The following is a 27,784-nucleotide window of genomic DNA, read 5'->3' on the forward strand; positions in this document are numbered from 1 at the left end:
GGGAGGGAGGGGAGGGGCGAGGGGGGCGCGGTCACACACAGAGCGGGCGCGGTCGGCACGGGGTGGGCGTGGTCGCCCCTGGGTGGGCGTGGCCTCGTGTGGCGGGGGGGCGGGGCGTGCTTGGCGCGCACGCGCCGGCCCCGCCCCCCGGCGGCCGCCATGCCCCGCGAGCTGCCCGCCGCCCCGCCGGACCCGGAGGAGGACTGCGGCCGCGGTGAGCCGGGGGGGGGCGGGTTATGTCGCGACGCGTCCCGTCGCGACCGAAACGCCCCCGCGTCGTGTCGCCGCCCGGCTGGGGAAGAGCCTTGACTGCGCGGTGCTGTAGCGCTGCGTTGGCATCCCTGTTCGCGTCGGTGTTAATCGCGTGTTTGCCTTCTTTCGGGCAGCGCGGCGATAGGCGACACGGGCGATAATTATTAATGCGTTAACCTGGGCGCCGAGCGAGTAATTAACATCGTTAGGGCCGCGGCTTCACCCCAGCGAGGGTTTGGGCAGCGCCTGGGCTCGGTCGCTCGGTCCCGGCGCGCGCTGACCCCGCAGGGCTGCCTGGGGGCCCGTTCCCCTGGGACCCGGCGAGGGAGCTTAAAGAAAATAAATCCAAATATCTATATGTATATATATTTGAGTGCTCTTTGTTTGGGTTTGTAACTCCTAACCCGCGCGCCTTCCTGGCTTGCCGCGGCTCCCGGGGGGTATCCGCTTGGAGGGAGGCTGTCGCAGCGCGCCCTTGTTGGGTGTCGCCACCAAAAGGGCCACCGGTCCGTTCGGCCGTGGGAAGAGGAGACTGGGAGGGAAGCTCATCGGCGCTTACAGATATCTTGAGTGTGGGAGACGGGGGGATGTGGGCAACCTCTTTTCAGTGGTTTGTGGGGACGGGACAAGGGGCAACGGGCACAAGATGGAGCCCAGGAAGTTCCGCACCAACATGCGAAAGAACTTCACGGTGAGGGGGACGGAGCACTGGGACAGGCTGCCCAGGGAGGTTGTGGAGTCTCCTTCTCTGGAGATATTCAAGGCCCGTCTGGACGCCTACCTGGGCAGCCTGCTCTCGGGAACCTGCTGTGGCAGGGGGGTTGGACCCGGTGAGCTCCGGAGGTCCCTTCCAGCCCCCCACCTCGTGGCGGTTCTGCGAAGCTGGCCTGAACCTGGCACTGCTGGCACCAGCAGCAGGGAGGTGCTGGGGAATGGCTGCGAGTAATGGGGGGGAGAGCAGGGAAGCAGGAGGAGGGGGTTGGCCGTGTCTGTGGTGAGGCCGACAATGTGAGGACGGCTGCTTCTAGCAGCTGTGAGACCCTCAGCTTAGTCTGACCTACATTGTGGTTGCATTTCTCCGTTCTCCCAAGCCTTTCTCCTTTATTCCTTTCACCGCATCCAACTGACTCTTCCTTCCCCGCTCCCCAGGCTTTAAATGCCAGTTTCCCTCCAGAAGCCGTCTCTGTCCTTACTTTCTTCGTAGTTGAACCACTTGGGCTGTAATTCCACAAACAAGCAGCTCTTCCAGGGGAGCGCTGCTTTTAGCAGTGTTACTCTTATGCCTGTTAAATTCCCTGCTCGGGTTTATTGCACAGCCCACACAGGCGTGCTCCTTGGCATAACAGAGAGAAGAATAGTGTGGAGGAACTGAGCTAGGAAGCATTGATGCTGGTCAGCACATCAGTGGGACCAGCCTCCACCTTAAATTCTCAGACCGTAATCAGAGACTTTTTGAGTCTTTATATCCGTTTATTTACTATTCGTGTTCGTTCCCTCTTATCCTGAACTTACTTTACTTTTATAGGGTGGGGTGTTTTATTATTTGGCATATTCTTTTCCTTCTTGGTACTGAAATAGGTTTGTATGTCCTGGTTAAGGTCCATCCCATTAAATCGGAGAAGAAAGTAAGTGGCAGATCTGTCTGGATGCTTCATAATCTAGTAAACTGCCCTCGTTCTGTGTCTCTTGCTAAAGACATGTAAAAGCTTTGTAAAGCTCGCTCGAAGGTCTCGGTTTTCGCCCAGCCTTCGTCAGCTAACAATGGAACCTCAGCCTGCATCAGGTACCATTTTGTGCCATCAAAAAAAAAAAAACCCTCAGCTGAAGGGGTAATTTCCTGTTACCCTTCATTTATGTGGTTTTATCGCACCTCATCTTTTCATCTAACCCTGTTCATAAAGCTAACAATGCCTTTTCCCCACCAGGCATCTTTTTGTCCCGTCAGTCTCAGGCTTGACGCTCAAAATATTAAAAGGAGGGATGGTGTCTGCGCTGCGCGATGTTAAATCAGCCCTTGTTCAGCTGAGTCCTTAACTGTGTGCCTGCTGTTTTCTCACTCCTTGGTTTAGCATGACTAAAACTGGAGTGAGAATAACCCTAATTGTTAGAGCATTCCTAGAGCAGGAGGGCAATTAAATTCCAGTAATGTGTGGTCTCCCGTGCTGTGTGTATAAAAGTTATGGGCCTCTTTACTAGTCAGCTTCAACTGCTTTATTAATATAATCAATTATTTGAAATACACCAGTTTATACCATATGCACTGTAAATCCCATTAAGTACAACAGGCCTTTCTGCTCCTGTTCCAGAAGATAACCAACGTACAGAAGACACCTCACAGCAGGGTGTTAGTAAGATACTGACGTGATGTGGGAGGGTTGTTCATTGCATGATGCAGAATGAAGTAATACAATTTTCATGCGTTTGTTTAGGTATCTTCTCTAAATCCTAAACAGAGCAGTGACTGAATAAACTTAATTCTGGGTAGATGTGTGTTTTGGGAGTACCAAGACAGGCAATACTTGTTTGAAATGTTTAATAACTATTGTGCATACCTCTGGGTGTTCAGTTGCAGGACCAGCGCTGCCTCCGGACTACAGAAGCAGCAGTAGCTCAGAAAGTCCTGACAGTGATGACGACTCAGAATCTCTTCCTCTACCCAGAGATGCACGTGGAGACTCCGAAGAGGAGCCAGAAGGAGCTTCAATGCCCAAGTGAGTCAGTTCTTAGGTTATTTGTGTTATTACGTCGTAAAATGTTGCAGAAATAGCGACTGAAATGTGTCTGTGTAAAATGGGAGAAACTGTGTTACATAAACAAAAAGGTAAACCCTGTACCTACATAAAACGTGGTGGCATGGTCTCTGTGTTCTTCGGGGTCAAGAATGCTCAGCCGACCTCTGTGACTTGGTAGGGTGGAATTAGGATATTTAGAGCAATCTGGTCTGTGTATTTTCGTGTATGAATTTCGTTCTGCAATTAAAGTAATAAATTCCTTAATGTTTTAATTGTGCTGAGGACAGGCTCCGCTTACAATGCATGTAAGTATGTCGTACTTGAGCTTAGCCTTGTTTCTAGCACACTTACTCATAAAATCATAAGAACTATTTAGAGGCATGAATTTACACATTCAGTTAAGCCAACTTGAATCAAAATTGTTCAGTAAATAACAAGAGTCTGCACATGCTCTCATTTCGGGCGGTCGATGACTCATGATTGCTGTGCTAAAAACTTGTGTGTTTGTTTTAGACCTTGTGTAAGGGTCTTGAAGAACATCATTCCGTCTGAGAGTGTTAGAGTAAATATTGCTCACTTTCCTCTTGCTGTCTTACTCAGCAGCTTTTCAGTTCAGTAGAACTGAACTGGGAAAACTACCAGCCACAATGCAGACGGCGTATAAAAATGTACAAAGAAGTGTGCTGAATTTAAAATTACTTTGTGACTAGAAAATGGTATTTTACCATGATACTTTACTTCCTTCTACTGCAAAAGCGCTCCTCATGTTGGCTGTTTTTTTTTCTTAAATGTCAGAGCATTTTTGGAGTGAAGCTTATGGTCTCCAATTTTTAATTGCTTCAAATTATTTTGGATCCTTTTGTACTGTTTCCTTGGTAGCAGCGAGATATTTCGTACATAAGACTGAAATCATTTTGTTGGTTTTCTTTTTTTTCCCATCTTAAAGTGTAGATAATTGCTGTGCGTGTCAAGGTAATTAGTAAGTGAAATCTTTGTGTTTGCAGAAAGCCAAAAAGAATGGAGGAGAACGATGATGATGATGGCTTTTTCGGGCCTGCTCTTCCTCCCGGATTTAAAAAAGAGGATGATTCTCCAGAGAGGTAATTAAAATGGAATTATATTCAGGAACACGATTATTTTAGATAAAATATTTTGTGGCACTGCTACAGAACGTTTCAATTGTACACTGCAGATTCAGGTGATTAGAATTTCTTCCTCCACATTGTGAGAACAAGAACAGCGTTCCCTTGAAACAGAATGCACGGCCCTGACAGTACCGTTTGGGAGGCCGGAGAGAAAAAGAAAACGTGAACTGTCAGATGTGTATTTTGAGCGTCAGATTTCTTCTGTTTTCTGTCATAGGTCTTGGATCAGTGCAGGGAAAACAAATTGCTGGTACAAGGACGCCTACGTCTGTACTTCTTTCTTGGGCTGGGAGGGAGCAGGGCAGCTCACGGAATCACAGAATTGTAGGGCTTGGAAGGGACCTCAAGAGATCATCGGGTCCAACCCCCCAAAGTTCACCTCTGTGCGGGGTAAAGCAGTGCGGGGCTGCAGGAATGCTCCCAGTTTAATGGCAGGTAGTTATGACACACTTAGGAAAGGCACCTGCTTATGGGTTTTCTATTCACGCTGTGTCTCACAGCCCCCTGGTTGTACATCGCTCACTGCCCTTCCTTCTGTAACTTGAAATGATAAGCGATGTGACAGCAGCGCTGCCAAGGAGGCGCTCGCTGACAGGAGGCACAGCAGAGGCCCTCGCTCCCTGTTAACCTTCCTCAGAGCTGTCCCTCGGGAGCTGACAGATGAAATCAGTCCATCCGTGCCCGTCGGGTACGAGTGCTCAGTTCCAGGGAGGTGGCTCAGTGTGCTGTCAGGCTGTGTACAGCGTGTGCTGTCTGCAAGGAATTCTCGCGGTGGGATTTGGGTTAGTTTGGATACCTTTCTGCCGAGCTCAGCAGCAGTTCAGAAAACCTGAATGTGTTTGGCTGAGGTTATTTGGAAGTATCCTTTCCATACCTTTTTTGACTGTGCCTCGCTGAAACTGAGGAAACCGCTTGTAATTGTGGGGTGTCCTGCTCAGTGGGCTCATTGGGTGCTTTCACAGCTCCAGGAGGAACCAGCTCTCTTCCTGACATTTCATATGCCCCGTGTGTTCTTCGAATGTTATAAAACGTCACTAAAAAATAAAGCAGTCCCTAATAGAGCACCACAAAGAAACGCTTGTAGATTTAATATCAGCCAAGGTATATTTCCTGCTTTCTTGCATGAATACTGAAGGGGTGAAGTGTTATGTCAAAGTGTGCAAAGGAAAAGAGGGGAAAAAAACAGGCATCGCTTGTAGCTTGAAGGTTAGAGAGATGAGCAGCAATCCAGGTGCTCCCCTGTCCCATAAGCTCAGGGGTTTGCATTATCCGCCTTTTCTCTCTCCAGGGCAGCTCATTTCCAGTCTAGCAGAAAAGTTGCAAATGCCAGGCTGTGCCTTGCAATGTCACCCTGTTTCTTAGCTTGGTGTGACATACATGATCTTGTAGAAAAGCTGTTGTTCTGTGCTACCTTTTCCAGACCTGTCAAAGCAAACATTCCCAATTTAAGAGCAGCCTGACTGGCACTTTGTGGCTTTTCAAAATTACTTGAATCACTCCACTGTAAAAAAAATATATATATATGAACGGATTTTCTTTCCCTTTAGAAGAGATGTTGTTGTTTATCAGTGTAATGAGGAAGTCTAGTACTTGTAAATTTTCCAGAAGTATTCGTGCATCAAGGTAAAGAGCAAAGCTTATCTTAAAGTAAGTGAGCCATCAGGAGAATGCCAAAACACCCGTCTCCTTGCTTGCCTTAGCAAGGACTTGGTGTCTAACACCAAGAAAGTGTCCTTTGCATCTATGAAATCCCAGCTGTACTAAAGGAAAGCTTAATTCATGGTCAGTTAGAGCTTTTCTTCCGAATGCACACAGATAAGTACCAAAGTCACCAACAGCTTGAAAATATATCTCATGAGAGCCACCTCACCTGTCCCGAGGGTCTCCGGATGCCCAGGGATCCCTCAGGGATGTGCCAGCTTCGTGCTGCTGAGCAAAGACCTGAGCAGCAGGGTTACTCGTGTGGAGAAGGAAGCACAGAAGTGGCGAGCGTGGGAGGGGTGAGCATGGGAACCATTTTGCTGTGCCTCAGAAGAGCCCCTGCGCTGTGACAGACAGGGCAGAGTCCCTGAGACCTGCTCTTTTTCACAGGTTGCAGAGTTTCCCTCAACTTTGGTGTTCTTACACGTTTGGGTAGAAATCTTTCGGTATAGCCTGGTTTAGCTCCCTTAGCCTGCAAGTTAAAGGTGCTTGCTGACTAAAATTAAAGGATGATTCTGGCTATACCTTTATGGGGTTAACTTCAGTCTCTTAATATTGGGAACCTAAAACGTGGTCTTAACAAGAAAAGAGAAAGGACAAGAGGAAAATTGAAGCTGTTTCTTCTTCCCAGCGGCTGGGGGCAGTGGTGCTTCAACTTGAACCCCCTCTGGCCTGGGTTTGGAACCTCACCGCTGCCCTTGCCATGGCCTGAGCTCATGTTCGTGCTTGTGGCTGGCTTTTGATTTCTCCTTCTCAGATCCTGATCATAACATCGCTACAGTGGGGCTGCACTGGTTAGGTTATCCTTGAGTTCAGAGACCATAATGACAGTAATTCAGCTCACGTCATGTTACGTTTGACTGCCCAAAAGCTCAGAGAGTGGAGATCATCCTAAATCAAGTCTCTGCCTGAAGTATTGTGAGGATTCTGTCACCTGGATATTTCTGCAGGTGATAATTGTTCGGGTTTCTATTAGCTTTGGGGTTTTCATAAGCTTTGAGGAATATGATGGCAGATTATTAAAAGAGCTCTTTCCAGTACAGCAGGCACAGTTTGTAGTCTGCTTTGAGCTGTGCTCACCATTGGAAATAAATTCTCACCTTGCTGTGTTCCTGAAGATAGCTTAATTATCGCACTGCTTGCCAAGTTGCTGTCCAAAGCCAAATCAGTGACGTGAAAAGGCATCACAAAACCTTTCTTCTCTCTTCCCTCCTCCAGTGGAAAACAAACTTAAGATGAGAGCAGTTTTCTGCTGCTGTGCCTTAAAGGGCAGTGAAAGTGTAGTGCGAGACAAGAAAGAGCAAACGCGGCTTTGGTGCTGGAGAAAGAGCAGCGTGTGTTTGGCCTCACACCTTTCCTTGCTGTTGAATCTGGTGAAGGAAGCTGGGGAAGAAAAGAAGGGGATTTCCTTGACGATGTGCCACAACTTTCCCAGTTTTCTTGCATTCTGGCTACCTGCAGAGGTCCTCCTGGGAAATGGAGAGAGACTGTTCTTACGAGTTCAGTTACTTCTGTGGTGTGCTCACAGGAGGCACGCTTGCCTTGGGAAGGAAGGAAATGTCATTTAATGTACCGTCCATGTTGGCTATGTTGCTTCCTTTGCTTTTTTTTTCCAAATTGAAAAATATTTTTTTTTTCCCTCCCCACTTGAGGCCCATTATAGGTCCTGCATTACCACCTGGCTTTAGGAAGTCTTCAGAGGACACCGGGAATAACAGATGTTCCCCTGGACCATCAGCTTCCTCCAAATTCTGCAATGAGGTTTGTGAAGACAGGAGTCTTTTGTTTTAGTATAAGGTATTAGTGATGATTAAACAGGTAGGAGCCCGAAGAAGTCTGCTAGGCATGCTTTTCTGCATGACAGTTTAATTTTAGACCAGCAGGTGTCTGACTTACTTTTGCCTGCATCGAATGCAGCAGCTTAAGTAAGCCTAAAAAAGAAGCAGGCTGGTCTGGTGTGTTGTGATTTTGCTGTTAGACGGATGATGCAGGGAATGCAAGAGATGCAGGCATCCTAAATGGTAGTCAGAGTGGTTCTTCCAGATGCTTTTCCTTTCTTTACTTTGGTGCGTCGTGTCGTGTCTTTCACAAGTGAACATCTTAGCAAAGTTCAGATTTTTGAAAACATTAAAAAGGAACGCAACCTGCTAGAATGAAAATACTGACCTACAATTCAAGGCTTTACTCTTTTCTTGGTGGGGGCACGGGACAATATGAGCTCAGGGGACAATTCTCCATGCAATGTTAAATTGGGATCCTTATGGTGGGGATGCATCCAAATGTTGCTAGTGATAATGAAGCTGGGAGCACCAAAGCTGTATGTCTGTGTGTTTCTGATCTGTCTGCACTCTCAGGGGCTCCACGGCTGTGTGCAGGGCAATGGGCAGTAGCAGTACTCGGTGTTGCCACTGTGTTTACCAGTGGTTTTGCCTCCGATAAGAAATAAGAGATGCTTTTGGGAGCCTGGAGCCTGAGTATCCACGTTCAAGTGCTAGGCCAGGTCTGATACGGAACTGTAATCTAGGCTTGTGTTATCTGACAGGCAGGGGCGTTAGGCTGATCTGCTCCTCTAGACAAAATAATTGCAGTCCTGTGAAGCTCAAGTGTTTCTTCAGGGTCTTATCAGCGTGACTGAGGGAAATGTTTTGTTTTTGGAAGGTAACAAGTAGCAGCGAGGAAGAAGACAACATTATAGGCCCAATGCCTGCCAAAGGACCAGTGGAGTCTGATGTGGCTAAAGAATTTGAACGCAGAGCTCAGAGAATGAAGGAAAAACTTACTTCAGCAGACAGCGTAAGTTGTGGTTTTTCACTAGTAGTATTTTGTTGCGGGAGTGTATTTGTGTTTCTCTTTGCCTGCCTGTGTCTGCGTGAGCCCTGTCACTGTTGTGCTCATGATGCTAAGTGTTAAGGCAAAAAGAAGTTCCTGATTTCTGCTGGAAGCTGAAAGATTCAGACAGTAGGTTTTGCTTATCTGCTTGTGGTTTTTTTTCACTCTTTTTTTTTCCCCCCTTACTTTCTTTTGTAAAGGATGAACCCAAGCAGCTTACCAGGGAATCATGGATGACAGAACTTCCACCGGAACTGAAAAACTTTGGATTTGGCCCAAGAACATTCAAGAGAAGAGCTGATGACAAATCAGGTGATAGATCTATTTGGACTGATACTCCAGCTGACAGAGAGAGAAAAGCCAAGGTGAGCATTTATTCATTTGTACATGTATTTATATATATATAAAATATATGATCACTTTATGTATAAATATATTGATGTGCGTATTTATATTCACATATATGAATTTATGTTTGTATATACCATTTTGTATATATACACATATATACTGCCCTCAAGTATATATGCAGACAGTTATCATATGTGTTGTTGGCACTCTGTGAAAACAAAGCTGAGCTGTTCAAAGAAAAAAATATTTTCTTGCTTTTCCTCTAATGACTTGCTAAAACTCCTTAATTGAGACTTAAAAATGATGGATAGGAAATAACCAATTGAAGTAATGTCGTTATTCATTTGCTCCCTCTCCCTTCTGCAGTAGTCAATTACTCTGTATCAGGTCATCAAATTTCCAGTTATCCAGCAAAAAATACCTGGTGGTTTCTGCCCTTCAGATTTAATACAAAATAAATATAAATTTTATTTATTTTATTTTTTACTTTGGAAGTTCTAATAACTGTAGTGATAACTGTAGTCATTCACTTCCACACATCAGGAAAGAGAAGAGACAAAAAAGTCAACCAGTAAGGATAACGAAGTTGTATTATCTGGAAGAGACAAGAGACTTGCTGAGCAGGTGACTTCCTACAATGTAAGTGTAACAGCAGCATGCTTCCTCGTAGTGCATTTCCTTCCAGTCTTCACTCTCTTCTTGTTCTTGCTAGCACTGCTGCTTTCCATGGTGATGCCACTATGGTCTTCCCTTTTCGGCCCCAAACCTACTGTTTAAGTCATTAGCACGTTTACCATTAAGTTACATGACTTACGGGCTTACAAATCCAGAGCTATTAGCATACTGTCTTAAATTTCTTCTGTATTTTCTGTCTCTACTATCATTATGAAGGTAGGGGAATAACTTTTACGTAAAGCTATGGGTTTTGTTCTATATCATCGCAGAATAAAACACACAAATGCCAGCCACGTAGCCCAAGCCCCAGAAGGCAAAGGCAGGGACTGGGAGAATTGCCCACTGTAGGAGAAGAGCAGGTTCGAGACCATCTGGGGAACCTGAAGGTCCTTAGGTCACGTTCCATAACTCCATGGAATGTTATAAGATACATCCACATGTCCTGAAAGAACTGGCGGATGTAGTTGCTAAGCCACCGTCCATCATATTTCAGAAGTCATGGCAGTCCAGTAAAGTTCCCACTGACTGGATGAGGGGAAACATAACCCCCATTTTTAAAAAGGGGAACAAGGAGGGACCCAGGGAACTACAGGCCAGTCAGTCTCACCTCTGTGCCTGGCGAAATCATGGAGCAGATCCTCCTGGATACTCTACTAAGGCACATGGAAAATAATGAGGTGGTTGGTGACAGCCAACATGGCTTCACTAAGGGCAGATTGTGTCTGATAAATCTGGTGGCCTTTTACTACGGGGTTACAGCATTGGTGGATAGGGGAAGAGCAACTGACAGCATCTACCTGGACTTGTGCAAAAGATTTGACGCTATTCCTCACAATACTCATGTCTCAAAAAGTAGGAGAGACATGGATTTGACGGATGGACCACTTGGTGGGTAAGGAATTGGCTGGATGGTCACGCTCAAGCAGTTGCAGTCAATGACTCAATGTCCAGATGGAGATCAGTGATGAATGGTGTTCCTTGGGGGCCAGTATTGGGATGGGCGCCATTTAACATATTTGTTGGTGACACGGACTGTGGGATCAAGTGCACCCTCAGCACGTTTACCAGTGACACCAAGCTGTGTGGTACAGTCAACACACTGGAGGGAAGGGATGCCATCCAGAGGGAGCTGGGCAGGCTTGAGAGGAAGCTTTGTACCTCGTGTGTTCAACAAGGCCAAGTGCAAGGTCCTGCATCTTGGCCGGGGCAATGCAAAGGATAAATAGGGGTTGGGCCGAGAATGGATTGAGAGCAGCCCTGAGGAGAAGGACCTGGGGGTGTTGCTTGATGAGAAACTCAACATGAGCCAGCTCTGCTCTTGTGAGACCTCACCTGAATTGGGGCCACCAGCACAAGAAGGACATGGACCTATTAGAACAAGTTCAGAGGAGGGCCATGAAGATGGTCAGCCTGGAGAAGAGGCCATGGGGAGACCTTATAGCAGCCTTCCAGTGCCTGAAGGGGGCCTACAGGAAAGGTGGGGAGGGACTCTTTGTCAGGGAGTGTAGGGATAGGACGAGGGGGAATGGCTTTAAACTAAACGAGGGGCGATCTAGATTAGATGTTAGGAGGAAATTCTTCACTGTGAGGGTGGTGAGACCCTGGCACAGGTTACCCAGAGAAGCTGTGGCTGCCCCATCCCTGGAGGTGTTCGAGGCCAGGCTGGATGGGGCTTTGGGCAACCTGGTCTGGTGGGAGGTGTCCCTGCCCATGGCAGGGGGCTGGAACTGGGTGATCTTTAAGGTCCCTTCCAACCCCAACCATTCTATGATTTTGAGATCTTGGGAAATATTGCCTCTGTTTCTACTAATCTTGACAGAGCATCTTACTTACTCATTTTGCATTAGTTTTGTAACTTACCTTCACTGGATGTGGAGATTGAAGCACATCGTGGGTATTCTGAACATCAGTCACAGTGAGTTATGGGTGTTGTACTAGGCATAGCCAAGACTAATTACCTGTGCTTTCTGCACTCTGCATGCTAAATTGACCATTCTGTTCTCCTGTTCCTAAGCTTTCTTCTTTTTTTGCGGATTCCTTGGCTTGGTAATTCCTGGTCAATCTTTCTACTTGGAAAGGTTGCAATGTTAACATTTTGTAATATGTTCTTCCTTCCTCTTTCTTCCCATTTTTACAGGAGTCCAAGAGATCAGAATCTCTCCTGGACATGCATCAGAAAAAAATGAAGAGCAAAGCGTCAGAAGAGAAGACCAAACCTCAGGAGAGAAGGCCGTTTGACCGAGAGCAGGATCTCAAAGTCAATCGATTCGATGAAGCGCAAAAAAAGGCCCTTATAAGAAAATCGCGGGATCTGAATAGTAAATTTGAGCACAGTAAAGGCAATATGTTTTTATAAGATAAAAGCGTGAAGCTTTTTGGAAGTCAGTTAAAATTTGAATGCTTAATTTTTTAAGTATTTTTCTGTAAATATTTGTACGCAGAATAAATATCCTGATGTTTAACTAGTATTACTTGTCTGTAAATACTCTACTATGGAGGACCATCTGTACTAAAGCTAAACTGATAAAGGAAAGTGCTGGTTTTTAAAAGAAAAAAAAAACTTTGGAAGAAAAAGAAATAATGTGAACTTGCTAGATTTTTTTTTTAGTGTAAAAAAGAATTAATTAAGCTGTACACACACCAAATCATTTCTGTATTTTAGCAGGAAGAGACAGTGGTAGCAGAAGAAGCAGCAAAGCCTCAAGATTTGCAGATTTTGTTATAAAATGCTGGTATAGATGAAGAGAAACTTGAACTCCTGTTTGCAGGGCTTATCATCAGAAAATCTCTCTCTTTTAAGCAGATACTATATGAAATTTTAACCAACCTAAAGCTTATTTTGTCAGCTGCTTTGCAGAGCAGAACGGCTCTTTGGTATCGAAAAGGAAATAAATTTGATATTTTAAAAATGTACCTCCATGCTTAGAGTTCTTTAGCTCTTAGAGGTGTGGCTGCTAAACCGAGTTGTGTTACTTATTTAAAACACACAACTTTATTCATGAGGCCCTAGCACCTTGTTTGGAAGTGTGGCCCATTTTGCATGTGAAATACCCGGTGGGTTAGTGTAATTTGAAGAACTGCTCCCCTACCGTTGGCATGCTCACATGATGAAGTGGATGACGTGCAGCCTTTTCTAGACCAAGCCAAATGGGATGGGGTTCTTTCTCAGCTCTTGAAGTGCTCCTGAAGGTGAAGATCCCTGCTGCGACCTCTGCTGTTGAGCCCCAGGTGCACAGCGTTTTTTCTTAGAGGTCTTTTGAGGGGGGCAGTGTTTTAGGGGTTGGGGGTTTGGAGGGATTTTTTTCAAGACTGACATTTTGGCATTTTTTTCTAGGGGTTTAGGGGGCTTTTTGAGGTTGAAGGGTTTTTTTAGGACAGTTTATAAGGGACCAGCATTTTTTGGGGTGTGGAGGGTTGGAATTTGGGGGGGGCTTGTCATATTGGCATTGAGTTGTGTTTTTTTTTTTTTCTTTTTTGGGGGGTGAGCCAACCGTTTGGGGGCTGTCAATTTCAAGGAGGTCTTTTTAGGGGGACTGGCTTTTTGAGGCATTGGGCTTATTCGGGGGTCTTTTTAGGGGGCCAGAATTTGGGGGTTTGGGTCTTTTGGGTTCCCTTTTTTGGAGAGTTGGGGTGGCTTAGGATCCTTCTTAGAGGAGGACCGGCCTTTTTGAGGTTGGGTGTTTTGTGGGGGACTGGCCTTTTCAATTTGTTTTTTTTTTGCGGGCCTTTGGGGCATTCAACATTGATGGGGTTGTCTTTGGTGGGAGGAGGGGAGCCTGCCCCAAAGTCCCAGCTCCCCCAAGTTAAAGGAAAGGCCCAAACCCCTTTGGCAGGCCCCGAAGCATCTTTTTTGGGCCCCTCGGAGCCCAGAACAGGCCCAGCCTGCGCTGGCCCTGGTGGCCGCAGAAGGTGGCAATGTGTGGGGCCTGGGCTTCACCCCTGGGACATGGTGTCCGGTGGTAAGCAGGGTGCTTTGGCGTGCCTGTAATAGAAATACCCGTAACTAGTACTGTACCGTGTGTATGCGCTCTATGCTTCCCTTTTGTTAGGTTTAATAAGGTTTTGAAATAGTGGTGTCATGTCTCTGAAGTGCTTCCAGGTCGTTTGCGATTGGAGGGGAATTTGGGTGGGTTTTCACCTACTCGGGGGTCATTCCCAGAGCCTGGAGGTCGCCTGCCCCCAGCCCTGCTCCTCCCCAGGCGCAGGGCTCTGCACTTCTCCGTGTTGGCCTTCAGGAGGTTCCTGTCAGCCCCTTTCTCCAGCCTGTCGAGGTCCCTCGGGATGGCAGCACAGCCCTCTGGTGAATCAGACGCTCCTCACAGGGATGAAACCACCACAGGTGGATGACAAGGTGTTTGAAAACCCGCCACGAGAGAAGTTACCAATAGGTGACTCTAAAAAATCACCTTTTTTGAGGTGAGACATTACTGGATCTGGTTGCCCCAAGAGGGGATGGAGTCTCGGGCACTGACCGTTTCCGGCTTTTGTGCGGCTGGTTCTGCTCTGAGAACAGCTGCTGGACTTAGATCCCCTCTGTACGGCCCTTTGTGCCCTAGTGTATGACTCGTTCCCCAGCACTGGGAGCTTTTCTGGACGTCTAGACTAAGCTTCCCCTGTTGCACTTGGAGCTCATTCTTTCTTTGCTGTTCACTGTGGACGTGGAAAGCATTTTATTACCTTCAACTCTGCAGTTTCACTTTATCCCTTTACTGAGACAGATCCCTTTGCTTTGTCGCCAGCGTGCTCAGCAACCTCAGGTCATTCAATTTGGTCTCTTAGCTCCTGTTTTCTAGACCTCTGGTCATGCCGATTGCTGTCCGAATTCTCTGCGGTGTGGGTTCACATCTTCCTTGAAGTGTGTTGCACAACAGTAAAGGCCATATAACGTCTGAGACTACACAAGCACCAAGCCGAGCATAACTCTGGCTCGTTATGCAAGGCATTGTTCAGGTGGCTTGAAAGCAGGCTCAGTGTGACATCTCAGATAGGGCAGTCTGTCTTTTGAATTGCTGGCAAGCAGCTAGCTAACCAAGAAGGGCAATGCTTTTTGCATGCCTGAGAGAACAACAGCTAACATGGAAATATTCTGAGTGTGCCCACAGGGTGCCCGGGGGGAGCTCCAGACCTGTTGCCCCCACATCCTCAGCTCTGCTCCGCTGCGCTGCGTCACAGAGACATCTAGAGCAGAGCTGGGGTCAGTCTTCCTTGGAGATGGGCACAAAGGTGGCTTGTCCCAGGCATCAAGGCCAAATTCCCTCCCTTGCCATGACTTTACATCGGTGAGGACAGCGCCCTCACAGACACAACTCTTTCATCAGACGCAGGTGGATCGCATCCAGCCTTGCAGCTGTGAACACATCCAGCATCTCATGGTGGTCCCAAGAATGTGTATATCCTGATTTTAAAAAAGCCACGATGGGGATGGGTTTGGGGCATATTTGGAGTTTGGTTTTGGATTTTTTTTTTCTTTTTCTGTTGTTGTTTGTTCGTTTGTTTTGAGAAGAGACCAGAAGTTATCAAGAGTAGACTCAAAACTATCTCCAAAGATATTCAGGATGTGATGATGGGCATGGGACTCCTTATGGGATGCGGAGGGAAAAATATGTTTGGGATTGCATAAGCCTTATTACGGGGTGTTTTCAAGGAGTGTTCATGACAGTACCAGATGATGGGGGATGGATTAAAGGTGGCGAAAGGAAGGGATTGAGGTGGGTTGGGAAAGAGTTTGGGGAAAAAAAGAGGGAAACGGGGATAAAAGAGGGAGGTCTGTAAACTTGCCTGAGTCCTGCCTGCATTTGACCACTGCAGTCTTGTTCTCATTCAAACCTGTTTCTCGCTGCCTTCAGTGGTGTGGGCTCTGGTTGGGTTTGTGTGGGCACAGCCGATGTCACGCTGGGCCAGTGGGCCAGCAGGGAAGAGGGATGAGCTCCTGCAGCAGGGCTGGGAGCCTTGGGGACTTGCACGTCCAGCAGCCTGTAGTGCGGGTATTTTATACAGATACGTTATGCGGTGCATACCTTATACTTTATATTATATTCAAGCAGAAAGTGCTGGGCAGCTGTGTTTAGAATTGCAAATAGCTGCAGGTCTGGAGCAACGGCAGCCTGCGTGTGGTCCCAGAGGCTGGCATTTCAGGTCGAGGCCGGGAGTAGGGAGAATCTCAACCTTGGGCTTTATGTGCTGCCACAGCCTTGTTAGCTCCAGCGAGAGCCAGTGGGGGAGATGCATTATGCCCTCTCACACATTTTGTTGCCAATAGAGAATGAGTAGGTTACAGAAGCATTTACATAAATATATATATATATATGAATATATGTGTGTATATATATTTCTTCCAAGTATTATGGAAAAAGGAAGAACCCTTCAATTTCCAAGCGTAAGCCCCACTAGCAAATAAATGCAGTGCTTTCAAGGCTACCACTCTGCTGCTGTTTGGATGTGCCCAGCCACCCTGGGGACAGGGAATACAGCACGTTCTACAACGAAAACTGAGATCCATGCATATAATCACAGGTTCCCAGGATCTGCGGCAACCTCTTTTGGTATTCCCAGCTCTTTTTGGCCATTTGCCTCTTCCAGGGAGCGGCCTCTGGAAAACATTAATTAAACTATGTCACCAGTGGTGGGAATGAAAGCCATGCAGATACGCATCTAATGGGATTGAAATCTGGTGGCCTGAACACGTGCACAGCCACTGTGGCTTTAACAGTGCAATCTTCGGATAGATCTTTAATCAACACGGACAGGAAAGACCAGAACCTTCTCTTCCCAGTAATATTTCATGGCAGAGCTTATGGTATTACACATTTGTGTCTTCAGCATCTCCTAATGTGAATTTTGCAAATTTTTCATTGAGAGAGCGGCACAGCTGACACAGAGATCATCCTGCCAAGAAAGGGGCTGCTGCCTGGGCTAAGGGAGGTGGCCATCTACCCATGGGGCTTTCGTAATGTTCCGTACATCATAAAGGAAGTCAAGGGAGGACAAAGAGAATATGTAACTTGCCCCAAGGCCAGGAAGTCATCGAGCTCCTGGTCATGCGGACACATGCAAGCAACAGTGGTAAAAATCCTGGGAAGTGAAGCAAGCAAGGACAACATTAAACAGCTGGAAAACTGGGCAAGAATCTTCTTTTTTCTCAAAAAAAGTCTGATTATGAGAATTGCTTTTGCATATTTATGTTTGGATTGCTTGTTTGGAAGAAGTCACAGCTGCAGCTGCTCCTGCCAAAGTGATAAACAGTCTGAGCTGCTGTCTCCTAGAGACCTTAAGTTCCCACTCAAAGACTTTTTTTTTTTTTAAAGGCTCAATTTGCCACGCTGATTCAAAATCGGTATAATTTCAAGAGCAATGGGATTTGTTACTGGTTTGAAGACCAGTATAAGACGACAGACAAACAGACCCACGAGGAAGGAGGACGGGTTGATGGAGGAAGGGCTCTCACCTGCTGTAGTGCTGGTGCCGCAGGGGGATGCAGAAGTGCTGCTGCTGTGGAAGACCAGCTCTGCATGGGCAATACGCAGTCTTCACGTCGGGATTAAAGACAACAGAAATGCCACATTTGCCTGAATTTTTGCTCAGTCCCCACCTCCCATTCCGCGGACAGAGTCAGAAGCACGGGGATGATGTGTCATTCAGGAACGAGTCAACTGGGGCCGGTACTTTCCTTCCTTGCTGACTTCAGCTAATGAGACGCTGTCTTTGTTAACAAGCAGCTGAGAAAAACCTAAAGCTGCTGGCTGAGAGGCACCACATAACGTCCTTTTTCCAGCTGCTTTCCATATGTTAGCTGAAATTCACACACTTTTCTAGCTGTGCAGGTACACCGTGCTACCCCGACAAAGCTAGAGAACGGCGAGAGAGAGAAATGCCTTAGACTGTTGGTCCAAATGAGGCTTTGGGTTTATTTAACACACATTAACTCTCGAGAAACAGGTGTTCGAATTAGGAAAGCAGAAATTTTTCTCAGGCAAGAGTATTGCTAATCTATCACAATTTTCCTGGATCAAGCATTAAGGTAGCTCAGTACGGAATATGCCCTGAAGATAGATGAAAAAAAAAATACAGTGAGTTTTCTTAAAATGTCTTTTCTGCCTTTAATTTTTCCTTGGTAACAAGGCAGACTCAGAAGTTGTTCTTTTTCTTTTGTTTGTTTTAATTAGCATATAATATTCTTTCAAATTCCCCTTAGACACCCACTGCAGCATTTACTCACCACCTGCTAGCCTTCTCTTCACTGCCTTCACCACGAATTGCCTTCCACACCTATTTGACACCTCAGAAGGAGTGAACCTTACTCTCAAACAGATTTTTTTTTTTTGTGGTAATATGTGAATAAAAGTCTGCACCGGCACAAAACAAAGGCAAATGCTTTAACATCTCAGCTAACAGGCTTTTCACATCCGAGAAAAGCTTCCTGACATCTTGCTACAAACTGGTGTGTCTTGGTGTGCCTCAAGCCAAGCAGCCGCTGGGCAGGCTGGCAGGGCGGAGGAGCACCGAAGCCCATTAAACAGGTGTGGGGAGCTGCTTACCAGAAACATTACATACTAATTACAGCGAGAGCCTTCCATGAAATAAATTCTGTTTTTTTTTCTAAAGAGAGTCTTGAAAAAGTCACCCCTAACATTTCTGCTTGGCCAAATTGTAGAGGACAGCTCATCTCTTCACACAAAAGCTTATAGAGCTTGTAATTTACTGAGTCGCCGTTTATTTTAATGACTGTTCTAGGCAACAGCTTGGCATTGGTGAGAAGAGATTAGTTTGTGTATTAACACAATTCAGAAGCTCGCTCAATTTACACACGGCAATGAGAAGCTTCATTTGAACTCTCCACAATTCCAATTTTCCCCTAACTCGCAACGCAGATTTCATCAAGCCTTCGAGAGGCTGCTTCACAACAGCAGCAAGAACAGAAAAGATTAAGCAGATGCGAGAAAACACGTTCCTGACTCACATTAAGGCTTTGCTGATCAGAGCCGTGCATCCCAGGGAGCGAGGGGCAGCGACTGCAACGTGATGAGCACCGCGCTAACCAAAAAGTTGCTGTCGGGGCTCCCCTGGCAGCTCTCCTCTGGAGCAAGAGCCCGCAGCCTCCACTCAGCACATCCTCGCAGAGGGCCAGAGACCACCTGGGGCTGCAGCAGGAGCAAGCAAACAGGAACGCAGCTGGATGGTGAGATTTGGCCACCTGCAGTGCCTGGTGACATGTCCTGCATTTGGACAAGGGAACAAGAATGAAAAAGAAGAGCCTAACAGCAATAAAATCTTAATACAAGCAGCCCTCATTTGTGCAAACGTTCCTGCTAATGATTTGTCTGAACAAGTGAAAACTACTCCATGTGCTTGTGATATTAGTTAAGTATATAGCAACACCTGATCATGAACTAATTTCTCAAGGCAGTCGGCTTTCCACAAGCGGGCATGGAGATCGTTCTTTGCAAACCAGGATGCCTGAGCTAGCTGTGTGGTGCTCAGCCTGCCCATGCTGCAGCTGCCCACACAACCCCAGCTGAGCTGTGCTGGCTGCATGTCTTCAAATTACACTCACCCACCGGGTATTTCACATGCATACAAATATTTACAGAAAAATACTTAAAAAATTAAGCATTCAAATTTTAACTGACTTCCAAAAAGCTTCACGCTTTTATCTTATCAAAAGATATTGCCTTTACCGTGCTCAAATTTACTATTCAGATCCCGCGATTTTCTTATAAGGGCTTTTTTTGTGCTTCATCAAATCGATTGACTTTGAGATCCTGCTCTCGGTCAAACGGCCTTCTCTCCTGACGCTTTGCTCCTCAGCTTTTTCTGATGCATGTCCAGGAGAGATTCTGATCTCTTGGACTCCTGTAAAAATGGAAAGAAAGAGGAGGGAAGAACATATTACAAAATATTAACAATGCAACCTTTCCAAGTGGAAAGACTGGCCAGGAATTAGCAAGTCTAAGAATTCCCAAAAAAGAAGAAAGCTTAGGAACAGGAAAACAGAATAGTTAATTTAGCATGCAGAGTGCAGAAAGCACAGGTAATTAGTCTTGGCTATGCCTAGTACAACACCCATAACTCACTGTGACTGACGTTCAAAATACCCACAATGTGCTTGAATCTCCACATCCAGCGAAGGTAAGTTATAAAACAACACAGAAGAGATATTCAAGATGTTCTGCCATAAATAGTAGAAACAGAAGCAATGTTTCAAGACAAACATCCAGAATTCACGCGCATTTTCTTGTACACTTTCCGTAACCATCTGGTTCTGGTCACTGATAGGGGCAGGAACAAGCTAGATACCTTTCTCTTCTCACCCTCACACTCTTAACTTCTTGGTGTTTGAGTCACCTGCCACAAGCCCTCAGGACATAGTCACAGGCTTCAGCTAACACGTGTTTTGCAAAGCTGGGGACTTCAGTTGTGTTTGATAAAGAGCATAGAATCATAGAAACATTATGGTTGGAAGAGACCTCCCAGATCACCTGGTCCAACCACCCGCTACCACCAGTGTCACCCACTAAGCCATGTCCCTAAGCACCACGTCCAACCTCTCCTTGAACACCCCCAGGGACGGTGACTCCACCACCTCCCTGGGCAACCCGTCCCAGTGCCTGACTGCTCTTTCTGAGAAGAAATGTCTCCTCATTTCCAGCCTGAACCTTTACGGTGCTCTCACAAGACTACGTGGCCCCTACTTTGCTCAAAGTGTGTTTATGTATCCCTATGTAGTCAAGTCCTCAGACTCTCCAAACAATCACTACAAAGCAGCCCAAAGGCCAGTTAAACCCATTTTCTCATCAGAGAGAGTGTAAAATGAGCAGCTCTGTTTTCTCATGAACACGACATCTTTGTTCAGAAGGTTCATCTTCCCTTTGTCCTCTGTGCAAACCCTTAGTTCCTCACACACAGTAAGAATTCATATATGACAGAAGAAAGGATTCTCATGGAAAACAGAAAGTGGACAATACTAACACACGGTGTAACTGAATCAACACTGACAGAATTGCGCTAGAGAGTGTATATGGCATCAGAACTAGCTAAGTAACTCTGACAAACTCTTACATGAATTAAAGCTTTTGTTTTAGGAAAGTGTCCTTGACTACAGTCATTGGAGAAAGAAAAGGAATAAGGAGAGCAAAAAAAACTTGTACAGTACAAAATGCATAGCTTTACATAAGTTATTCTACTATCTTCATAACAACAGTAGAGGCAGTAAATACAGAAGAAATTTAAACTACGCTAATAGCTCTGGATTTGTAAGCCTCAGAGTCAAGGGATGTGATTTGATGAACTACAAATAAATTATTAAAAGTGACAGATAAACTCCAAGCTTTTAATATAAGCCAAGGTTGCAGTTCTCAAACTAATTATACTCTCAAGAAACCTGACTTCCTTCCATAAGGCTTCAGGCCATAAAAACCCAGGAAGAAGAGGTTAGAGCAGATGTAAGGCAGGCAATGCTCCATATACAGGGTTGGCAGCCAGAGAAGTCAGAGGGAATTTGACATGGAATTCAAGTTTTTACTATCAACATCTGTCTGTGAAAGTTACATGCTTCTGCAGAGATTGAGAAAAACTTCATGTAATAATGCTGTTAAAGTGAGGTAGTTGATGACAGCATTGATCTGCTTAGCCCATGAAGCTCCTTTTAGATTACTGTATGTGTCTTCCTAACAGCTCAACCTTTACTTTTTTTTTTTTCTTTGGGATACTTGGGATAATATTTGAGTCAAAGTTATCTACTTCCAGCAAACAAGTCCTGATGCAAGGGTAATTTAAAGAATATACAGACACAAACTGAGACACTACACAACAAACCACAGTCTATCATAGTGTTTCCAGCAGCAGCTTAAAAATGCAATCCCACTCTTCTTGAAGTCAATGGCAAATGTCCTAATGACTTAAACAGTAGGTTTGGGGCCAAAAAGGGAAGACCACAGTGGCATCACCATGGAAAGCAGCAGTGCTAGCACGGAGAACAAGAAGAGAGTGAAGACTGGAAGGAAATGCACTACGAGGAAGCATGCTGCTGTTACACTTACATTGTAGGAAGTCACCTGCTCAGCAAGTCTCTTGTCTCTTCCAGATAATACACTTTCTTCACTACCCTTCGATAAGGTGGTCTTCTTCCTCACTACTATCTGTTACCTTCCAAAAATAAAACAGTTCTCTCAATCACACTGTTAAATGGCTTTTTTGCCTCTTCTCTTTCCTGATGAGTAGAAGCAAATTACACACTATGGTTATCAGAATGTCTGAAATAAAGATAAATCTATATTTATTTTACTTAAATCTGAAGTGCTGAGGCCACAAGATAGTTTTTGCTCAGCTTGATGAAGAAGAAATTGGACATATGCATTGGAAATTTGATGATAACTGACTACTGCAGAAGGGTGAGGGAGTAAATAAATACCAATGTCACTTAAAACAGTTATTTCCTCTCCTCCATCTTTAAGTCTCCATTACTAAGTTCTGGTCACTCGTTAGAGAAAAAAATGAAAAGAACTTTTTTCTTTGAATAGCTCAGCTTTGTTTTCACAGAGTACCAGGAACACATATAATAACTATCTGCATATGTACTTGAGGGCAGTATGTGTATAGACATATATGTATATATATTTATATGAATATAAATACACATGAATATATTTGGACATATAAAGCGATCGTATATTTTATATATATACAAATAAATGTACAAATGAATAAAAGCTCACCTTGGCTTTTCTCTGTCTGCTACAATATCTGTCCAAATAGATCCAATGCCTGATTTGTCATCAGCTCTTCTCTTGAATGTTCTTGGGCCAAATCCAAAGCTTTTCAATTCCGGTGGAAGTTCTGTCATCCATGATTCCCTGGGAACTTGCTTGGCAAGAAAGTGAGTGTAAGAACCACAAGCAGATAAGCAAAACCTACTGTCTGAATCTTTCAGCTTCCAGCAGAAATCAGGAACTTCTTTTTGCCTTAACACTTAGCATCATGAGCACAACAGTGACAGGGCTCACGCAGACACAGGCAGGCAAAGAGAAACACAAATACACTCCCGCAACAAAATACTACTAGTGAAAAACCACAACTTATGCTGTCTGCTGAAGTAAGTTTTTCCTTCATTCTCTGAGCTCTGCGTTCAAATTCTTTAGCCACATCAGACTCCACTGGTCCTTTGGCAGGCATTGGGCCTATAATGTTGTCTTCTTCCTCGCTGCTACTTGTTACCTTCCAAAAACAAAACATTTCCCTCAGTCACGCTGATAAGACCCTGAAGAAACACTTGAGCTTCACAGGACTGCAATTATTTTGTCTAGAGGAGCAGATCAGCCTAACGCCCCTGCCTGTCAGATAACACAAGCCTAGATTACAGTTCCGTATCAGACCTGGCCTAGCACTTGAACGTGGATACTCAGGCTCCAGGCTCCCAAAAGCATCTCTTATTTCTTATCGGAGGCAAAACCACTGGTAAACACAGTGGCAACACCGAGTACTGCTACTGCCCATTGCCCTGCACACAGCCGTGGAGCCCCTGAGAGTGCAGACAGATCAGAAACACACAGACATACAGCTTTGGTGCTCCCAGCTTCATTATCACTAGCAACATTTGGATGCATCCCCACCATAAGGATCCCAATTTCACACTGCACGGAGAATTTCCTCTGAGCTCATGTTCTGTAAGGATGCTAGGAAGATTAAGAACTAGAGTGGCATCTATAGTCTAATTACAGTCTAATCACTTGCTTTTGTCATTTGCTTCTTCAATCGCTGTTGGTACTGCTTTCTGAACAATGACATTATTTGGAGAGCTTTTGAAAGAGCTGACTTTGAACGGGACTCGATGTAAAGAAGAACCTCTGGGGTTGCCAGGGGTTATACAGAAAGCTCATGGGTGCCTCTGAGCTGAAAGCAGCGCAGACCTGGAGAGAGGCAGAACCAGGCAAGAGGCAGAACCGGGCGATGCTGCAGTGCCTTGGAAGCAAAGCTAAGGAGCTGACATCTACGAAAGCGAAAAGATGCAGCCTGAGTGTGGGTGGCAGAGCACTGGGAGCAGGATGCTAACAAGGCTGTACGCTCCGGATGCACAGAGCATTACTTGGGAACACGAGGTGGCAGCAAAGAAGTTTTAGTTCAAGCTCAATGCTCAAGGCTGCTCATGGACGGCACACCTTGCTGCTGTTGAGGGCTTTGGGCTGAGGAAGTCAGAAAATAGCAGGTGTGAAATGGCTCCTGTGCGTGCCTTTTGCTACCCTGGTGTGCTCTGATGACACCGGTCCGAGCTAGCCAAGCCAGTCGGCTCCATCTGCCTGCAGGAGTCAGCAGCTGTAAAAAGAGCAGAGAAGGCAAGCCTGCAGGTAGCACGAGACACAGCCACGTACGGACCACAAGGCGCAAAAAGAGGCGTAGCAAATTCAAATGTTACCAGTTGCACCAAAAGGCTCTGAAAGGCTGAGGATGGGAAGAGATAACCAGGCATTTATAAACATGACCAAGGCAAGTAGGTAACACCAATTTCTCCTGTAAGTTTTCTCCAAAGGATTTACAAAGCCAAATTTTCACTAGCTAACTACCACTGCAATAGCGCTTTTAGAGACTGGGGAGACTGGATTTCTTCTATCTTTATTTTCTAAAGAAGGAGCTGGTGGAGAAGGGGAATAACTACCTTGAGAAGCCAAGTTAATAAAACGATTCGCTCTCTGTGTACAAACGAATGGAAAACTACAAAGATATAAAGCTTGTTGTAAAGTAGTTAAGGATGAAAGACAATCCATGCTGGGTTTTAATTGAGGAACCACGTCTCATTTCCTTTCTTATTAGTCTCAAGTTCAATTCACTCCATTATCACCTGACTCAAACGAGATGCAATTAAACATTAAAAAAATACAGCCCCATGTTTGAAGGAGAAATCGATACGAAGTCAAGAGTCAGCAGGGAATAAGCTGTCTCTAAAGGTGTACTGAAATACAAAATAGCGAAATAAGATTAAAACAAAATACAAAATTACTCATCCTAGTCAAAGGTTAGAAAAAAAATATATTAACAAGAAGAGAAAACAGTACCATAAACTAAGTTCTATGCAGCAAAGCTGATGCTAGATCTGTTCAGGGAAAAAAAAAGGCTTTTCTGTTGTTTGTAAAATACAGGAACAGACCAGTTTTGACATCCCTGCCTCAAGAGATCTGTCATGATGATAAATTGCTTAATCGTTATTTGGAGATACAAGATGATGTGTATCTTACAAGTGTCAGATGATCATTCTTCATGATAGATTATGACAACTCTCACTGTAGGAGGCTGGAGAATGACACACATCGCAGATACAAATCAAAATTAAACTTTCAGAGCAGCCTTTGTCTCATTCCTTCCTCGTATGTCCTTTAGCGTCTGGGGGTTAACATTTTCAGTATCTTAGAAATAAAAAGAATGGCAGTGGAAATAAAAATTAGTTGTCACAAGCAGGTTTACAAGGTGCTTCTCAAGAAGGCTGTGGGTTTCTCCGAGGTGCCACTTGCCACCTGCCAGCCCTTTGCAGGTAATACAGATCCCTCGGAATGGTACCAGGGGCCCTCCTTTAGGGAGCTGAGGCCAAACACACGCTGCTCTTTCTCCAGCACCAAAGCCGCGTTTGCTCTTTCTTGTCTCGCACTACACTTTCACTGCCCTTTAAGGCACAGCAGCAGAAAACTGCTCTCATCTTAAGTTTGTTTTCCACTGGAGGAGGGAAGAGAGAAGAAAGGTTTTGTGATGCCTTTTCACGTCACTGATTTGGTTTTGGACAGCAACTTGGCAAGCAGTGCGATAATTAAGCTATCTCCAGGAACACAGCAAGGTGAGAATTTATTTCCAATGGTGAGCACAGCTCAAAGCAGACTACAAACTGTGCCTGCTGTACTAGAAAGAGCTCTTTTAATAATCTGCCATCATATTCCTCAAAGCTTATGAAAACCCCAAAGCTAATAGAAACCCGAACAATTATCACCTGCAGAAATATCCAGGTGACAGAATCCTCACAACGCATCAGGCCGAGACTTGATTTAGGATGATCTCCACTCTCTGAGCTTCCGGGCAGTCAAACATAACGCGATGTGAACTGAATTACTGTCATTATCATCTCCGAACTGAAGGCTAACCTAACCAGTACAGCCCTGCTGTACTGACATTATGATCAGGATCTGAGAAGGAGAAATCAAAAGCCAGCCACAAGCACAAACATGAGCTCAGGCCACGGCAAGGGCAGCGGTGAGGTCCCAAACCCAGGCCAGAGGGGGGTTCAACAAAAGCTCTAGCTTACCATGAATTAAGCTTTCCTTTAGTACAGCTGGGATTTCATAGGTAGCAAAGAATAACTGCTTGGTGTTGGACATTGAGTCCTTGCTAAGGCAAGCAAGAAGATGGGCGTTCTGGCATTCTCCTGATGGCTCACTTACACGTTTTAAGATAAGCTTTGCTCTTTACCTTGATGCACGAATACCTCTGGAAAATTTACAAGTACTAGACTTCCGCATAACACTGATAAACAACATCCCTTCCAAATGGGGAAGAAAACCTGTTCACGTGTATATATTTACACTAGAACTTTTCAAATAACATTGAAAAGCCACAAATAGCCACATGAGCTGCTCTTAATAGGGAATGTTTGCTTTGACAGGTCTGGAAAAGGTAGCACAGAACAACAGCTTTCCTACAAGAACGGGTCACACCAAGCTAAGAAACAGGACATCCACACACTGCAGGGCACAGCCTGGTGTTTGCAACTTTTCTCCCAGCTTGGAAAGGAGCTGCCCTGGAGAGAGAAAAGGTAGGTAAGCACCAAAAACCCTGAGCTTATGGACAGGTGAGCACCTGGATTGCCGCTCATCTCCCTAACCTTCAAGCTACAAGCTAGCTCTTTCTCCCTCCCCCAACCCCTCTTCTCCTTCACACACTTTGGCTTTACCACAGTAACGTTCATACAAAAAACTACGAAGGCAGCAAACCTCCCCTGGCTGCTATTACAAACTCCCCGCCGTCAAACACGGGGCCCTCCCGCAGCCCCCGCTCACCTTGACGAGCCACATGCCGGTGTTGTGCTTGGCCCCGCTCAGGTCCAGCTCGCCCTTCTCGCTCATGGCGCCGCGGCACGGCCGGGACGGACCCAGGCGGCTCCGGCTCCCGCTGCTCCCGCCCGGACCCGCAGCCCCAGCGCACCGACGGCGGCCCGCGGCGCCCAAACTGCTCCGGCCGCCGGCGGCGGAGACGGGGGGCGGAGGCTCCCAGGGCCCGCCCCGCCGCCCGGCCCCGGGGACGCCCAAAATGGCGGCCGGGGGGAGGGGAAATAGGGAATAAGCTAGGTGAAACGGCACAGGGAAAGCCCAAGTGCTCGAAACTGTTCATTAAACAAAAAATACCATTATGCTGGCCTCATTTCAGTCCACGGGAGGGTGATTGGCCTGTAGGTATTACAGAATCACAGAACGGTTTGGGTAGGAAGGGACCTTAAAGATCACCCAGTTCCAGCCCCCTGCCATGGGCAGGGACACCTCCCACCAGACCAGGTTGCCCAAAGCCCCCTCCAGCCTGGCCTCGAACACCTCCAGGGATGGGGCATCCACAGCTTCTCTGGGCAGCCTGTGCCAGTGCCTCACCACCCTCACAGTGAAGAATTTCCTCCTAACATCTAATCTAGATCTCCCCTCATTTAGTTTAAAGCCATTCCCCCTCGTCCTAACCCAACACCCCCTGACAAAGAGTCCCTCCCCACCTTTCCTGTAGGCCCCCTTCAGGCACTGGAAGGCTGCTATAAGGTCTCCCCATAGCCTTCTCCAGGCTGAACAACCTCAACTCCCTCAGCCTGTCTTCATAGGAGAGGTGCTCCAGCCGTCTGATCATCTTCATGGCCCTCCTCTGGACTTGCTCTAATAGGTCCATGTCCTTCTTGTGCTGGAGGCCCCAGAGCTGAACACAGCACTCAGGTGGGGTCTCATGAGAGCAGAGAAGAGGGGGAGAATCACCTCCCTCACCCTGCTGGCCACACTGCTTTTGGTGCAGCCCAGCATATGGTTGGCTTTTTGGGCTGCAAGCACACATGGCCAGCTCACATCAAGCTTCTTGGCAACCAACACCCCCCAGGTCCTTCTC

The 27,784-nt window shown here is 46.0% G+C and overlaps 1 protein-coding gene and 1 long non-coding RNA gene across 2 annotated transcripts; one reads left to right on the forward strand and one right to left on the reverse strand.

Moving 5' to 3' along the window:
* The first annotated feature begins 111 nt into the window (after positions 1–111).
* On the forward strand, positions 112–12,229 carry GPALPP1 (GPALPP motifs containing 1). Its single transcript, XM_040541713.1, has 8 exons — positions 112–214; positions 2,819–2,963; positions 3,989–4,084; positions 7,483–7,591; positions 8,489–8,623; positions 8,860–9,024; positions 9,554–9,649; positions 11,823–12,229. The coding sequence occupies exons 1-8, from the start codon at positions 160–162 to the stop codon at positions 12,039–12,041; spliced, it is 1,020 nt and encodes a 339-aa protein (XP_040397647.1). The 5' UTR covers positions 112–159; the 3' UTR covers positions 12,042–12,229.
* A 5,340-nt stretch (positions 12,230–17,569) lies between these two features.
* On the reverse strand, positions 17,570–26,948 carry LOC121062093. Its single transcript, XR_005815406.1, has 4 exons — positions 26,710–26,948; positions 22,396–22,894; positions 21,721–21,826; positions 17,570–19,534 (listed from the first exon to the last, which is right to left on the reverse strand). It is a non-coding gene; the product is annotated as an uncharacterized LOC121062093 (long non-coding RNA).
* Positions 26,949–27,784: the final 836 nt, after the last annotated feature.

Source organism: Cygnus olor, chromosome 1 (assembly GCF_009769625.2).
Source record: "Cygnus olor isolate bCygOlo1 chromosome 1, bCygOlo1.pri.v2, whole genome shotgun sequence".
NCBI classification, from domain to species: Eukaryota; Metazoa; Chordata; class Aves; order Anseriformes; family Anatidae; genus Cygnus; species Cygnus olor.

Coding starts and splice junctions, on each gene's coding strand:
- GPALPP1 (XM_040541713.1), top strand. CDS start 160: ATGCCCCGCGAGCTGCCCGCCGCCCCGCCGGACCCGGAGGAGGACTGC. Junction 2,964..3,988: donor GAAGGAGCTTCAATGCCCAA/GTGAGTCAGTTC, acceptor TTGTGTTTGCAG/AAAGCCAAAAAGAATGGAGG. Junction 9,025..9,553: donor ACAGAGAGAGAAAAGCCAAG/GTGAGCATTTAT, acceptor TCCACACATCAG/GAAAGAGAAGAGACAAAAAA.